This window comes from Stegostoma tigrinum, chromosome 3, assembly GCF_030684315.1.
Source record: "Stegostoma tigrinum isolate sSteTig4 chromosome 3, sSteTig4.hap1, whole genome shotgun sequence".
Classification (NCBI taxonomy): Eukaryota; Metazoa; Chordata; class Chondrichthyes; order Orectolobiformes; family Stegostomatidae; genus Stegostoma; species Stegostoma tigrinum.
This window is the reverse complement of record NC_081356.1, coordinates 74,724,864-74,742,472: the sequence shown is the minus strand read 5'-3', so window position 1 is coordinate 74,742,472 and position 17,609 is coordinate 74,724,864. Positions and strand designations below refer to the sequence as shown.

The 17,609-nt window shown below is 37.7% G+C and overlaps 1 protein-coding gene across 2 annotated transcripts in view; it reads left to right on the top strand.

The window, feature by feature from the left end:
• The window catches only part of hsd17b4 (hydroxysteroid (17-beta) dehydrogenase 4), a 123,162-nt gene that overhangs the window by 25,339 nt on the left and 80,214 nt on the right, over window positions 1-17,609 (top strand). For both annotated transcript variants that reach the window (XM_048527665.2, XM_048527664.2), the window contains 2 exons: window positions 6,673-6,764; window positions 6,880-6,904. In XM_048527665.2, the coding sequence (XP_048383622.2) occupies window positions 6,673-6,764; window positions 6,880-6,904 (117 nt within the window). The remainder of the gene's footprint in view (window positions 1-6,672; window positions 6,765-6,879; window positions 6,905-17,609) is intronic.

Below are 17,609 nucleotides of genomic sequence, written 5' to 3'. Positions count from 1 at the left end.
ACTTCCTCTCTGATAGAATAAGTCACATCTCACAATTGGCTGCTTTATCTCCATAACTCTGTGCAACATGCCTTTTCAGATAATAATCCAATTTCCACTTAGTAGCAGGTTAAATAGAGGCATTTGTGAAACTGTTGGGCATTGTATTCCAGACACTAACCACTTGCTATGTAAATCTTTTTTTAACTTATCACCATTGCTTTCCCTGGTTCTCTATCACTCCATCAATAGGAAAGTTTGTCCCCGAGTGCTGTGTCGAGCCATTTGACAACAGAGCAGGACAATTCATTGTGTTTGTCCATACTAAGTTTCTGTACAAATGAGATTCCAGGATGGTATGTGGCCTCCCTGCTGGTAAGGTCAAGGATATTTTAGAGTGGTTACAGGACATCCTGGATGCGGAGGATGAATAGCCAGTGGTCGTATACACATTGGCACCAATGACATAGGTTTTAAAAAAGACAAATTTTTATTTTTTTTAGATTCCCTACAGTGTGGAAACAGGCCCTTCAGCCCAACAAGTCCACACCGCCCCTTGATGCATCCCACCCAGACCCATCCCCCTATAATCCATACACCCCTGAACACTACGGGCAATTTAGCATGGCCAATCCACCTAACCTGCACATCTTTCGACTGTGGGAGGAAACCAGAGCACCCAGAGGAAACCCACGCAGACACCGGGAGAATGTGCAAACTCCACACAGACAGTCGCCCGAGGCAGGAATCAAACCCGCGTCCCTGGCGCTGTGAGGCTGTAGTGCTAACCACTGAGCCACGGTGCCGCCCCAAAAAACGGAATAAGGAGTTAGGAAGCATGCTGAAAAGGAGGGCCTCAGAGGTATTGACTTTAGGAATACACTAAGTGCCATGTTCTAGTTAAAGTAAAGATAGCAGAATATATTGTATGAACATATGGCTGTAAAGGTGATGTAAGGGGGAAGGTTTCAGATTCTGGAGCACTGGAGCTGGTTTTGAGGGGGGTCGGACCAGTATAGACTGGATGGATTTCACCGGGGCAGGACGGACTGGCGGAGGGTTTAGATTAGATTGGCAGGGCGCTGGGAACTTATGCAAGGGGAAGGAAAATCAAGGACGACAATAAATCACAGAAAGGGGAACTAGGTAAATAATAGGCAGAAGAATCAAAGGCTGGAATCAAACAAGGTTACAGTAAAAAAAAACTGGGAATGTGATATGGAACGTTGAAAAGGCAAGGCTTCAAAGGCTTTGTGCCTGAAAGCACTGAGTGTTCTAAATTAAATGGATCAGTTAATCATGCAAGTGAATGAATTTAAATGAGAGTGACATAGTTGAGATTAGGAGACATGGCTGCAGGGTGACCAGCAATGAGAACTAAATAAACGGGTAGTCAATATTTAGGAAGGATAGACAAAGGAAGAGGTGATGGAGTTGCACTACTGGTTAAAGAGGATATAAACACAATATTAAGAAAATATATTGGCTCAGATATTGTAGAATTTGTGTGGGTGGAATTGAGGAATACCAAGGGAAAAATGATATTTGTGGGATGGAATACAGACCACTAAACTGCAGTGGTGCTGTTGGGGATGGCATTAAACAGGGAATCAGAATAAGTTCCCAGCACCCTGCCAATCTAATCTAAACCCTCCCCCAACCCAGTCGTGCCCCGGTGAAATCCAACCAACCTGTACTGGTCCGACCTCCCTCAAAACCAGCTCCAGTGCCCCAGAATCTGAAACCTTCCCCCCTACACCACCTTTACAGCCATATGTTCATACAATATATTCTGCTATCTTTACTTTAACTAGAACATGGCACTTGCTGTGTTCCTAAAGTCACTACCTCTGAGGCCCTCCTTTTCAGCATGCTTCCTAACTCCTTATTCCGTTTTTTGGATTTCATTCCTCTTGTTTAAAACCTATGTCATTGGTGCCAATGGGGTAAAGGAAATCTGCATATCAATTGGAAAGTCAAATTAATCACAATATCATGGAGGAGGAATTCCTAAGAGTGAATTCCTGTGATACAATTCTTCATCAAGATAGAGTGAAGTAGTTGATTCTGAGATTAGTGACCTGAAACTTGATAAGGGAAACTTTGATGGTATGAGATGTGAGTTGGCTATAATGAATTGAGAAATACTACTGAAGGGAATGAACATGGATAGGCAATAATAAACATTCAAATGGGTGAACTACAAAAATTGTTTATTCCTATCTGACGCAAGAGTACAAAGAAAACTATGGCAAAAGCGTTTTTTGGAGTGAAGTTATATTAAATTCAAAAAAGAGGCAAACAAATTGGCAAGAAAAATCAATAGATCTAAAGGCTGGAAGCAGTTTAGAAGACAGCAAAGGATGACCATGGGATTGATTAAGAAGTGAAAATAGAGTATGATAGTAAGCTTGCGGTGAACTTAAAACTGACTGTAAAGGTTTTTAAAGAGTATGTGAAGAGAAAAAGATTGCTGAAAACTAATATAGGTCCCTTACAGTGAGAAAGGGGAGAATTTATAATGGGGAACAAATAAAATGGTTGACAAGCTAAATTCATTCTTTGCATCTGTCTTCACAAAGGAGGGCAGAAATAACACACTAGAAAAGATGGGGGATACAGGGCTTAGTGAGGGAAAGGAACTGAAGCAAAATGTATTCGTGGTGAAATGATGTTGGAGAGATTGATGGGATTGAAGGCTGCTAAATCCCAAGGCTGATAATCTACATCCCGGAGTACTAAAGGAAGTGACCCCAGAAGTAGTGGATACATTTGTGGTGATCTTCCAAGATTCTTTAGGCTTTAGATTCTTTAGAACAGTTCTTACAGATTGGAGGGTAGCTAATGTAACCCCACTATTTAAAATGGGATGTAGAAAGAACACAAGGAGTTATGGACAAATGATTCTGATTTCAGCAGTGGAGAAGTCACTAGAGTCTATGATCAAGGGTTGTATAGAAAAGTAATTTTAAAAATGGTAGATTCAGACATAGCATGGATTAACGAAAGGGAAATCCTGTTTGACAAGTCTATTGGAATTATTCAAGGATGTAATGAGTAGAACAGGAGAGTCAGTGCATCAGCCTAATGTGCATTTCCTTTGTGTAACATTAAATCCCAGGAAAATTAAATTGGATTGGGAATACTGTACGACATAAATAGAAAATTGATTAGCGGACAGGAAACAGAGTAGCCATAAATGGATCTTTTTCTGATTGACAGGTAGTGAATAGTGGGGTATAGCAGGGATTGGTATTAGGCCCCCAGCTATTCACAATATGCATTAATGATTCAGATGGGGGAATTAAAGGTAATTAGTCAAAATTTTCAAATGATACAAAGCTGGGTGGAAGGGTCAGCTGTGAGTTGGATGCATAGATATTGCCATGTGATTTGGACAGGTTGAGTGAGTGGGCAAATGCATCGCAGATGCAGTATAAGTTAGATAAATGTGAGGTTATCCAACTTGATTGCAAAAATAGGATGACAGACTATTATTTGAATGGCTATAAATTGAGAGGGGGCGATTTTCAATTAAACCTAGGTATTTTTGTGCTGAAAGTAAGTAAAGAAGGCAAAAACTATATGTTGGCCTTCATAGTGAGAAGATTTGAGTGCAGGAGGAAGCCCATCTATTGCACCTATATAGTCAATTTGTGAAGCCATAGCTGGAATATGGTATGCAGTTTTGGTGTCCTGATCTGAAGAAGGATATTTGTTATGGAGGGTTGTACAGTGAAGGTTTATCAAATAGATTCCTGAGGTAGCAGGACTGACATATAAGGAGAAATTGAGTCATTTTGGATTTTTTCACTGGAGTTTAGAAAAATTTAGGAGGACCTCATAGAAACGTATAACATTCCAACAGGACTCGACAGATTAGATGCAGGAAGGATGTTCCCAATGGTGGGGAAGTCTAGAACCAGGGGTCACTATTTAAGGATAAAGGATAAACTTTTTAGGTTGGAGATGAGGGGAAGTTTCTTCAACCAGAGGCTGGTAAGCCTGTGGCGTTTACTGCCATGGAAAATGGTTGAAGCCAAAGCATTGTGTTTTCAAGTAGGAGTTAGACATAGCTCGGTAACTAAAGGATTCAAGGTGTACGGGAGAAGGGCCGGATTTGGGGATTCAGCTTAGTAATCAGCCATGCTCATTGAAAGGTGGAGCAGGCTTGAAAGGTTGAATGACCAACTCCTGCTCCTGCCTTCTAGGCTCTATTCAAGTTCACATAGCAATCAAAAGTTTCTGATCCAGTTATATTCAGTTGACAGTACCCATAATGTCAGCCTTATTTAAGTGGTACCATTCACTTCTGAATCAGAAGGTTTGAGTTCAACCGCAATCCAGAATCTTAGCTCAAAATGTAAGCTCATTCTTCAATGCAGTACAGCATTTGTAGTTGAGTTAGTTACATTGAGGATTGTAGTCATTTGGGCTTGGCTGTAGCTGGACAATAAATCCAATCACTTCACTATCTTTCAAATTGGGGTGCCTAGAGCACAATATTACAACTTCAATTTAATATTATCAGTGGAGCATGAACGGCAGGACTGAATTGAATGGACAAATATATTAACTGGATCTGCCAAATAGCATTTTGGGAATGTGACATGATTTTCGAAATTCGTATTCTCTTTAATTCTGTGGTCAGAGTTACAGTGTATTGAAGGGTTAAAATGGCCTCTGTCTTCAGCTGTAGGAAACCTATCCAATGTGTATTTCACAAGTTTCGTAATTCAGAGAATCGCAGAAATATTGTACAAGGCACCTTTTGCTTTGTGTTCATGTCGGCTCTCAACATGAGAGTTGTGACCTAGTATCGTCCAGTTTTACAGTGCACTCCTCACAGTTTTGTATTATCCTCAAATTTGGAAATTACCCTGTTTGTTCCAAAGAATTAAATTATTAATATTTGATAATTCATATGTTAGTTGTTGAGAACGTCTAGTATAAATTTACTTGTCATTTTCCATTCTCTACACTAGATATACAACATCACAGGGAGTAATGCAGATGTCGAGTGTAGGAAGTGGTCAGTATCACAATGGGTATAAGTGTTCATCTGACATTGGGGAAGATGTGCAGTTTGGAAAGAATAAGGATTTCTTACTGGCTTTCTAGTTTACATTCTTCAACCAGGGAATGCCTGACACTGACAATAATGACATGAAGTTCTGTTATTTGTTAGCAATGCAGAAACCATTAATTGTTTAAGATTCTTTTAATGTATATTTGATTATAAGTTTACGTATCTGTTAACAGGTATTTCTATTAGATATCTGTATGACTCTATCCAAATCTTTCTGTTGCAAATTCTGCTTTACATGTGTCATGGTCAATATATTTAATATTCGTGTATACATTTGTAGTTTAATTAAAATATCTGAATTACCATAACTTTAAATGAAATGCAGAACATAATATAATATGTAAAATAATTAATCATTTAGCCTTTTGATCCATTCAATGCAATTGTATCTGATCTCCCTGAAGTGGACGTTCCCCTACATTTACATTTAATTGCCTTGGCATCCAAAAGTCTATTGATCTCTTGTCTTAAAGATATCGTACAACTAATCATCCCTGGACCTCTGGCTTTCTGTATTCCAAAGATTCTCAAATTTGGGATGAAAACAATGACTTTTCATTTCAACCTTAAATAGCTACCCCTTGTTCTGAGATGATTCTAGCCTAGGTTAAAGACAGATTTTGATAGCTTTCCTGTAACTAATGAGATCAATGGATATGGAAAAATCACAGCATTGTAACATTGAGATAGCTGATCAGACATGATGAAGAATGGTAGAGCAGGCTTGAGGTGATGAGTGAACTGTTGATGCTCCAATGTTCCTGGCATCATTGAGTAAGCATCTGTTTTTTCTAGCCCCTTGAGAATTTTCTGTTTTAAAGAGACAACCTGTCATTCTCCTTCATTCAAAGATATACAGATTGAATCTATCAACCCAAGGACTCAGAATAGTGAACCACTGTTTCCAGGTTCTAAGGGAAGTTTATCCTTTCCTAGGTAACAAGTCCCAGACTATACACAGGAGTGAAGGGTTATGGATTTCTTCACTGCTTTTGGATTACTATTTATCCAAACATCCTAGCAATTGAGAGATTGATTCGACAATTTGTGGGATGCGAGAAGGACAACTCCATTGTGCTGACCGTGAATTGACTGGATTTTGGTCCCAGTGACATGCACTGTTTCTAAAGTACTGTTACAATCTGGGAATTCTGCTCAAGACTACATTTGCTAGCTTGCCCCTTAGTTATTATTGAACCTGAATAGTACCTGTTCTGCAGATGAGAATTCGATACTGAACTTTAAGAAGACTGCTTGATGTTTCTTTTGAATAGTCAGGATTAATTCCCTTTCATAATTGTCACCCCCTCATTCCTAAAAGAAAATGCCTCCCTTTCTAACTTGTGCCTCATTAAGACATTAAGACATTTTTTTTCATGTAGATTTCATCAACTGCAGGGAACATGTGTGATCAAAAGTCATACCTCCATAGTGCTTCTTGCTAGCAGGACTAACTTCTGGGAGCCTTTGGACCATTGAATAAAGACATTATTTATATTGGAGACACTTCAAATGACTGCTATTGATCAGTATTCTCTGGTTTAACAAAATTGCTTTTGCAGTGCATGCTAGGTTGATTTGATATATAATCTTCTTTAATCTAGAATTAGTGGATGCTTTGAAACCCGAGTTTGTGGCTCCCTTGGTGGTTTGGTTATGTCATGAAAGTTGTCAAGAAAATGGCAGTTTATTTGAGGTAGGATATTTATCTTAATTTACAAAATTTGATTTAACATTGATCACTTTTCTTTATATTGAAATGTATTTGGGAATTTCTCAATTTTGTGTCTCTGTTCCATTCTTTCTTTCAGGTCGGCGCTGGCTGGATTGGCAAATGTAAGTGATGCTTTGCAGATTACGTAATATTCTTCCTCTGCCAACTAGGTTGAATGGAGTTTATTTCGTCATGCAAACTCTAAAAGTACATTCTAATATGCAATAGAATGAAAGCTGATTTACAGTCTAATGACTAAGGAACAACAAAGGATTGTGGCACTGTACTCTTTAACTTTCAGTTTAAACTGTTGTGAATTTTTTATAGCTGTGGTAACAGATTTTTTAAACAAAAATTTCAGTTCCCTATTTAGTGTGTTTAATTTAGATAGATGGCTTTCATTTTAGGTTATTTATGCAAATATTAGATCTTATCTATTATTAACCATAGTGTTGATAGGTAATAATTTGACTCAGTGCCAGGAAGATTATTGCATGTTGAATGGAATGGTGCTGTTTTGAATGGAAATTCTTCGCCTAAATATTTTAAGTGAAACTTTTTAACAACAAAATGTTTTCAAAAAATGCTGTGGATATTCAATACAATTATCGGCAAATAGCAAAATGCTTTTTTTAAAGGTTAAAATTGGTGTAGTTCCTTAAAGTTGCAATTATGTGACTGACATTCTAGTTTAGTGTTAGTTTGGAGGTGCTTGATTATATTATTTGATTTAAATTATATATGTGCTGTTTATTCTCCGCATGATCCTAGCCTTATCCTACGTTATCTAATCCTATTATACTGGTGTCAATTTCCCATGGCATCATTTACACACAAAAGTACAATTGAAATTTGTCTATCTTCATTTCTTTGTGTCTGTTATTTGTAATCATTTTTCAACTGAGCTTTGCACCTAATCTGTATCTCTCTTTATTTGTTTCTCTGTTTTTGAGATTCTGTCTCTTCTTATCAATTCTATTGGACTTCTTCTGTTAGAAAGAGTGAGAAAACTCCTTATTTTCTATGTTGTTTTCTTTCAATTCTATCTCATTTGGCAGTGATGCTATTTTAGTAATCCAGAAGACTTGGAGAAATGCTCCAGGAACATGAGTTTAGATTCCGTTAATGGAGCTATGGAATTTAAGTTAAATTTACTGAAGAAACAAGTATCAGTTGGAGTGGCTATGAAATCAACTGAAGTTTTTTAATCATTTGTTGCAAGTTTGGCATCTTAGATTCTAAATTAATAAAGGACATTGTTTTTTTGGTATCTCAGAAGTAAATAATTATCTTGTGTTTCTGTAGCCATAGTGATTTCTGGTGAAACAATTCTGAGACCTAGCCTTCAAATTGATGAGCTTTTGTGTACATTGCTAAGGTCTTAGGTTTTTGTTTATCTTGCTAAGGATTTAGGATTGAAGGCAAACAAGCTCCAGCTTGGAAAGTCAAGTGCTGTTTTTTTTTAAAACACAAGGGAAGCACCCAAGCTTAGGGTGAATAAGGGTCCCAACCCAAAACATTAACTCTCCTGTTCCTCTGAAGCTGCCTGGTCTGCTGTCTTCCTCCAGCATCTGCAGTTCTTGCTACCTGTAAACTTAGAGAGAGTTTTTTTCAGTTTTACTTCAAATTTTGAGCAGTGGTATACAATTCTTCGATGAAGATGGCTGTATTGACCAGTGCTTTTCAGAAAGGAAAGGTACAGTGAAATTAAATTACCATAGAGTAAGCAGTTTGTGTTAGTCCCAGGTCAGAATTTTTAGAATAAAGTCTTGAAGAGGTTAATTAAAGCTGAGTACATTTAAGCTTTGATGTATAATAGCTCCAGGATGATGCCATTAACAGTTCCAGTCTGAGTTTATGTGGTTTTAACCCACCAAGGTCTGAGTGTTGTGACAGTTGTATGCGATACAAAACTTTTTTATTTTCAATTTATAATGGAGTGTTTTGAGATTAGTGGGATTATACTTTTACTGTGTATCTAGAAATCTTTGGATTTATATTAGATGTAGATATTTCACTTTATTCTACTTGATCTTCATTTATTTTGGTAATACACATGCATTTTATTGTTAAAGCAAAATCTACAGCATTGTGTGTTTATATTTCAGTGAGAGACCATTTCATTAAAACCAAAACAAATCAAAATGTGATCTATCAAACCAGGTTTCAGTCTGAGATCTAATTTCTCTTGTACTAACATTGGCGGGGATCGTAATCGTGACTAAAACTACAGGTGTGGTGTAAATATTCATTTGGTTCACAAATGTCCTTAGGCAGTCTGCAGTACATGTCACTCCATATCCACAGTAATGCTGGATCCGGAAATGACACATTAAGCTAATTATTTATGTTAAATTATAAGACACGTTTTTAATCAACACCATGGTTTTACCTCTGAATTTGTTAAGCTTAATGGCCCAAATATAGGCTTTTTATGGAACTTTAATTATCTAGATATGGGTTGGAAAAGTAGTAGTGTAAAAAGTAGAGGGGGACAAGAATTCCTAGTACGTGTTCAAGATAGATATCTTCAGTATGTTTTCGCATCCAGTGAGGAAAGAGCCAGAGCTACACCTACTTCTTGGGAAGAGGTGGGCCAAGTTTTTTTTTGGAATCCATTTTGTACTATGTAAACCAACAAGCTGTAGCATTCAGGAAACTTAGTAGTTCAAAGTTAGTTATATTTAATTCACATTGAGCTACATTCCAATAGTTGCTACATTTGGTTTTCCTTAGGAATAAGGGTGGGTCTTGTTGTGAAGTTTTCAAGAAGCCAATCAGAATGGTTTAAGTATTACTTCTCAGTTGAGGTCTGACAATGTAAGACTGTGTGAGAGTGAGAAAGAGAGACACAGACTCTGCATTAATCAGTGCTGCTGTTTGCGATGATTGCTAAGAAGGCAACTGAACAGCTTTGGTTCTGGGTTGCTGGGCTCAGAGAGTAATGGATAGTTCTGTGAAGCTGGCACTTGGAGCGTGCAGCATGGTTAGTAGTTTGGAGCTAGTTGGTGCAGGTGAGCAAGACTAAAGTTTGGGAAAAATATCCCCGAACAGAACTGGCTTAATGAAGAATGCTGTTTGTGAAAAACTGGAGTTGTACTGGAGGGCAGTTTTCAGGATCCAGGAGTGCACAGACTCTGGAAACCATTTGCTACCTGCTGTGGGATGTTCAACCATAATTTTTCTGTTATTTGTTTTTCTGTTATTTGTATTTACTGTAGTTTAATTCTGAGTGTGATAATATATGTTGTAAGTATATTACAAATGTTATTGCTGTTCCAACTTGTACAGTAAAGTTTAATTTTGTTCAATTTTGTGGCTTTGTTCCACAAGTATTTGGAGGCTCATATTTTATTTTAAGGAAAAGATTATTTGTCCTGAGACAGCTTGCGATATACATTTGGCAGTCAGGTCTGAGATTATTACAAGTATCAGGAGGGAAATAATTTTGTGGATTATAATTATTGTATCATTAAGTTGAAATGGAATATGGTAACAGGCAAAGGAACACTCCAGAGTAGGAATAATTAACAGGGGAAAACAGATTGCAGTGGGGTTAGAATGGCTCTGACCCAGGAAAGAATGTGTCTGACCAAGGTAAGGGCTGACGGTCAAAACAGTAGATTGTTATTAAAGCGCTAGTTTAGACGCAGTTAAAATTAATAGCTAAAATAGATATCAGGTGGCTAATACTTTCAAGAACCAGGCTGAGTTTAGAAGATTCAGAAGGGGAATTGAAAAACCACACGCGGTGAAAAAGTGTGTGAGGAAAGGGCTTAGCAACTAATACAAAGGGAATTTGAAAATGTCCATGTAGTGAAAGGGTGAATTTCAAGGAATCTTGATGCTGCTTATGGATTGTAAAGGGGGTTTACACAAGTAGGCAGTTGGATATGGCTGAACAACTTAATGAATACTTTGCATCTGTTAATTGCAAAGAAGTAGTTCCAGACCAGTTCAGACACTTAAATTTAGATGAAGGAATAGTGGGTAGGCTGTTTGGATTTAAAGGAACCAAGACTGAGTGAGGTGGGTTCAATCTGACAAGGGAAAATGAATGTCAACTTTGGGGAGAGTGACCATAATTCCTTTGCTTCCTCGGAAGTGGGTTGATGCCGGAGGGCTGGAGAATTTCAACTGTTGCACTGTTTTTTAAATAAAAAGTAGCCTAGTGTAGTTTGTTCTGTTTCATCTTAATTTCTTTTGTGTAATAAACTTATATTTTCGAGTTAAACCTAAATATGTAGCATTGTTTGTTTATATTTCAGTAAAAGACCACTTTGTTAAAACCAAAAAACACAAAACATGGTTCTATCAGGCCAGGTTTCAGTCTGGAATCTGACTTGTCCCATGCTAACATCAGCTGGGACCATATGGTAATTTTGTTGAAATGCTACATGATAGGTTTTGAGCTAACTTTGAGGCACTGGAACAAAAAGGAAACAAAATTGGCTGAGTGACAAGAAGTAATGGTGAATGATTGCTTCTTAACTAGAGGAAGGTTTATAGTGGAATAACCTGGAGCATGTTGTTTTGAACATTTTCCTCACCCTGGTATATGGTGATTGCCTAGACCTTGGTGTACAGAGCACGATTTGAAAATTGCAGACAGCACAAAACTTTGGAGTATTGTGAACCATGAGGAGTTAATGTAGAATTTTAAAAGGACTTAAACAAGATGCTGGAATTGTAAGACAAACAGTAGATGCTTAAGGGTGCAGAGTACAGAAGGGAAGGTGCGATACTTAAAACTGTACGAAGTGTTGGCTCAGCCTCACTGCAGTATTGTGTTCGGTACTGGGCACCACAGTTTAAGTATAGTATTGACACATAGAAAATAGGATGAAGAGTATGCCATTTGCCCTGCTCCACCATTCATCATAATCATGGCTGGTCATTCAAATCAGTTGACATCACGGCACTGAATAGCTATTGCCAGAGTAAAAGATTACCAAGAAAATACGGATTTAAGCTGCAACGTATTTTTAATTACAGTGGAAAATCTGGTTCGTTCCTTTCAGCATAGAAGTAAACTTCCACAAGTAACATTTTATTATGTTGGTTGAAGTTTGAAGGAGTTAGCATGATTGTCTATACCATATCTTTGGCTGCAAAGCTTTTCCTTTATTTTTCCATTGATTGTGTCTATACAATAATATAATCCTTTTCCTCCAACTTCTTAAAAAGACCGCCACTTTTTCCAAATGTTTACTATCAAGATTGACAATCTTGCCAAAGTGGGATTGACTTCCCATGGTGCTTTTCTTAGTCTAAATTCATTGCAGTTACCATCTGTTCATCAGTTTTTATTTGTTTGTATATCTAAGCTGCCACAACCCTAAATACTGTCTGATGAAATAACACAATTATGTGGATATTATGTGTATATTCAACAAAACATGATGTACGTATGCATATATATGTGCTTTTGACATAATAATGTATATGCTATATAAAGGTGGAATCACCATAGCCCCAGAGGACCAACGAGCTGCTCTCTCGTTAGAAAGAGATAAATAGTGTTTTAACCTGACAGCAACCATTGTGCAAGGGGAGAGGTTGGGAAGGGGGTGGGTCCTTCATTGTAACCGCAACGATTGTGGGAATTGAACCCATGCTGTTGGCGTTACTGTGCATTGCCATCCAGCTGTCTAGTCAACTGAGCTAATCAACCCCACACATAATAGATGTAGAGCAGGCTTGTCCAGCAGATGGCCTGCAGACCAAACTGTGGCCCACCAAGTGGTCTTATCCAGTCTGTCACTGCTATTCCAAATGCCGTTAACAACATGTGGAAAATACTCCATAACACTCTGCTTTTTGCCTGAGATGTCAAAAAAAATTACCTCTGCAGCTTTATTTAAATTATTAGTCCATTGCTTCGTATGTTTTTTAAGTTCCTGTTTATTATTGTGCCGAAACAATCTGTGCTGGAAAAGAGATAACAAGGTGTAGATCACAGCAGGCCAAGCAGCAACAGAGGAGCAGGAACGCTGACGTTTCAGGCCTCGACCCTTCATCAGAAATGTGCTGGAAAAGTGCCGGTCTGGCAGTATCTGTGGAGAGGAAAAGCAGTGTTAATGTTTTGAGTTCTGAGTTTCCCCAGCATTTCTGAAGAAGGGTCCCGACTCAAAACAGCATCTCTCCTGTTCTTCTGATGCTGCCTGGCCTGCTGTGTTCCTCCAGCTCCACACTTTGTTATCCGAGTTTCTCCAGCACTTTGTTTTGTTTCAGATTTTGAGCATCTACATCTGTTTTATCTTGTCTTTATGAAATGTGCTCACCCCTGAGTGAGAAATTAAAATATGGGTTAAGACCGTAAGACGTAAGAGCAGAAATTAGGCCATTCAGCCCATCGAGTCTGCTACGCCATTCAGCCATGGCTGATAAGTTCCCCAGTCCCATTCTCTTGCTTTCTCCCTGTAACCCTCGATCTCCTTGATAATTAAGAACCTATCTATCTCCGTCTTAAATGTCCTCAGTGACCTGGCCTCCACAGCCTTCTGTGGCAGTGAATTTCCATGCAAAAAGTTGACAACTTTGGTATGTAGCCCAAAGCATACCTGCAGAAGGCATTTGAGTGTGTGTCTGTATGCATGCAGCGTATAGGTATAAAATTTGCAATTGATTTGTATCTAGTACTTGGTGGTATGTATAGTACCAAGCATGTTACAATATTAGCTCGAGTAGCATCCATTTTGTTTGCTAGATGGTATTTGTACTTTACTTTAACTAGAATAGTAGGTCAGGCATGAGAATAAATGCAACTATATTTTCAGACTGTTGTTAAAACAGCATTAAAGGCAAGTGTTTTCTAGTAAGTAATGTATTTTCTCGTGAAGTGCCTTGACAGGTGAATGTTTTAAAAGGATGGAAGAAGAGAGCAAACTTGTTCTTGATAATAAATTACTATTCTCTCAGTATTTGGCATGTTATTAATCACATCGTGGTCGGTGTAAATTCTGAACAGAGATTTACAGAGGCCTGATTAGCACCTGCTGTGCATAGATTTTTAGTTGGTGACTATATATTTAAACAATGTGTTTGCAAATTAAAATATGTTTCATATTCAAAACTAATTATTTTTATCAGAAACAGCATAATCTAACAATGGCTAGCTACTTGATGAACGCACCTATTTGTAGAATATATGTTGAGATGTTAGCTATCTGCCTTCCCCCAACTCTCCACCTTCTTCCATGTGATATATTTGCAAAATATATGAATTTTTACTCAGCATTGAGGTGATCCAAATATGCAAGACATTTTTTTAAAATTTACATGTTAACAATGAAAGTTCAAGAACATTAAAGATCATTTAGTTCACATTACTGAAATTTCAGTCCTGTAAGGACCTTGTACAGAATGTATCATCTGCTAGAAATCAACAAAGTCATTATTTTGTTTAAAAAACCTTTATGCATTTTCATATTGTGCTACTAGGATCTTTTGGTTTAAATTAAAATTTTTAAAATCTATTATTTGATTGTATCTTTTATAGAACTACAGGAGCATGAATTTTTTTCCGTTTTGGGAAGAATTCCTGAATTTCTTATGTAGAACAGGCACTTGTCTTTCAGGATAGTGCAGTCAGAATTGAAAGAGTTAACGTCATTGTTCTCAGGGTAATAGCACCATCCAAAAGCATAATTTTTCTTTAAGTATCTTTCTTTCTGATGACAATGAGCTGTATAATTACTAAAAACTTTTTTTCAGATCTCTTTACACTTTATCATTTATTCATGGGCTGTAATCATTGTTGGCCAGGTCAGCTTAGCTTTTATTGCCAATCCCTGATTACTCTGTGAAAGGTTGTAAGTTGCCTTCTTTTGGATAGCTGTCTGTGGAATAGAAAATAATGTATTTTAGGGGATCAAACTAACTTGATGACAAGATTTGCATAATTAACCATTATACATATTGATACTGAATTCAAGTGAACATACCTGAGTCATTTTCTTTACAGTTTATTTAATTGTTTGACATTTCCATTCGAATAGTGACTGGGCACAGGCACCAGTGATAATGGGAACTGCAGATGCTGGAGAATCCCAGATAATAAAATGTGAGGCTGGATGAACACAGCAGGCCCAGCAGCATCTCAGGAGCGCAAAAGCTGACATTTCGGGCCTAGACCCTCTCTGATGAAGGGTCTAGGCCCGAAATGTCAGCTTTTGTGCTCCTGAGATGCTGCTGGGCCTGCTGTGTTCATCCAGCCTCACATTTTATTATCTGGGCACAGGCACCAATGTGTTTGTTCATGCAGACTCTGTAATGCGTAAAAATTACGAAACCTAATGCTTCCTTTCTTTGTTCATTCAGTGTGCTGCTTCATACAAGAATGAGGATCACACAAAGCTTATATAGTCTTGAATGCATCTCATTCTTAGGTATCCCTAGAGTCTATTTATCTGTACTGCTTTGTAGGATTTGGTGTCCAGCTGAGATGTAATCACTGTCAAAACTTCAAAATCTGTTACCGTTACCTTATATAGGCAATGTGCCAACCATATCACTCATCAGGAACAGCTTGTAAACCAGCAGGCATCTTGCCAGCTTTTTGCATTTTTTTTTCTCCACACACAGCCAGGCACGTTTCCAGCCATAAGCAAGTTATCTGTTAGTAATGTGCAGGCATTTTGATAACACATTTTCTTAGATATTTTGCTTTAATGCTATTCTATCCTTAAAGGAGTCACCAAAGATTTTAACTGCCAAAAATTGGTCAGTAATTTGAAGATTTCTTGGTGAATCACAGTTTGTGATACAATGAAAATATGCCAGAACATCAGTAGGGTGATGTGTATTCTTGGAGGTTTATATTTATATGCAAGGATTAGTTGGGGAGTACTGGAAAATTTTAGACTGCTTGCATATTTCCTGAGTTGGAAAGAGGTCTACTATGCGATTTCTCAGAAATGAAACCAACAGTTTTGGACAGGTTGAGTGAATGGACCGATGTATGGTAAATGAATGATAAAGTGACGTCCACTTTGGGCAAAAATAGGTAGGTGGATTATTATCTGAATTCTATTCAGATTAGACGAGATATTACAAAAAAAAGGAGGTTAAATGAAAGAAAATCCCTAATATTCACTTTATAAGTAACAAGTTACAATTTATTTATTTAACCCTAACAGTGAATAAACCAACAGAATTACTAACAAATTGAATAATTCCACCCCAACTCCTAACTATTCCCTAACTGAACTAAATTATACTGGTATGCTGTTTCAATCAACACATTTCCCATTTATGTAACACAAGTAGTAAGAAAAAAATTATAACTTAATCTCCCAAAGCCCACACTGAATGTGTCTTCTGGAATGCTCTACTTTTTCCACTGTCTGCCCAGCCTTTCTTCTGCTGATCCTGCTGTCTGGGATTTCTCTCTGTGAGGACTCTCAGCTAGAAATGCTGAGGTGGTACCTTTTTATGGATAGATGATGCTTTCTTAGAGAGCTTAATGATGTCATGTGAGAGCCCAATGCTTATTTCTCAGATGGCAGTTCGTCTCTCCTCAGTTTTCAAAAGCCCCCTCCTTATATACCTTGGATGATACACCAATTTTCTTCGAATAACATCGGCCCAAGGTTGTCAAAATCATCAGATTTAAATTCAATTAGCTTTCAGTTGCTTAGTCCTTCATTTAAATTAATTGGCTGATCCCTACTAGTCATCAAAACATCAAAACAAGCCTGAGGTTTCCAGTCTCACAGCCAGTCGATACATGTTTCAATTTTAGAACTACAGCTACATACAGACATTTTTTTCTCTGTGTAAATCTCTCATCTTAGAAAAACACTTTACCTCTTGAAGGGACTACGCACTCGTATTTTAACAAACAAATTCTAGCTTCCTGCCTTCCAATTCACAATTACTCTATACAACTTCATAACAGAGGGGAAGGTGCAATAAGGTATGGGTCTTCTTGTTACCAGTTGCTGGAGGTAAGTATGCAGGCGTAGCAGGTAGTAAAGATTAGTAGCAGGCCTTCATTGTGAGAAGATTTGACTATAGACCAAAGATGTTTTGCAGTTTTGGTTTACTTAACGAAGAATGGATTTTCTCTCTATGGAGAAGTGGAATGAATATTTACCAGACTGATTTTTGGGATGGTACGACTGATGTATGAAGAGAGACTGGATGTGTTATGACTCTATTCAGTGGACTTTTGAAGAATGAAGGGAGAGATTTCATAGAAACCTATAAAATTCTAATAGCTGTAAACAAAACAAATGCAGGAAAGATGTTATTGATGACTGGGGAGCCAAGGGCCAGGAGTCACAGTCTAAGAATACCGGTTAGGCCATTTAGGACTGAGATGAAAACTTTCTTCACCCAGAGAGTGATGACCCTGTGGAACTCTTTGCCGCAGGAACAGTTGAGGTCAAAACAGTGAATGTTTTCAAAAAGGAGTTAGATAGAGTTCTCAGAGCAAAAGGATCACAAAGGGTATGTGGAGAAAATGGGAACTGGTATTGAGTAGGATGATCAGTGATGACCATACCAAATGGCCAAATGGGTTCCTCAAGTTCCTGCTTTCCATGTTTCTGTGTTTTATCTGTGCTGTTGTCAAGACTCTCATTTTTTTTTTCCTTCTGGACTATAAACTGGAATTTGGAAGTTAGACGCTGCTATGTAGCTCAAAGTACCAAGAGACCTTTTACAACTTGAAGGTCAAATAAGATTGTGATGCACATTTTATGCTACATGGGTGTGTTACATTTTTGGTACCAGGAATCTTTGAGTTAAGAAAAAACCGCCAGCAATAACCTTTCATATCTGGTTTTTAAGTTGAAATTTCACAATCGTGTTAGGCAGTAT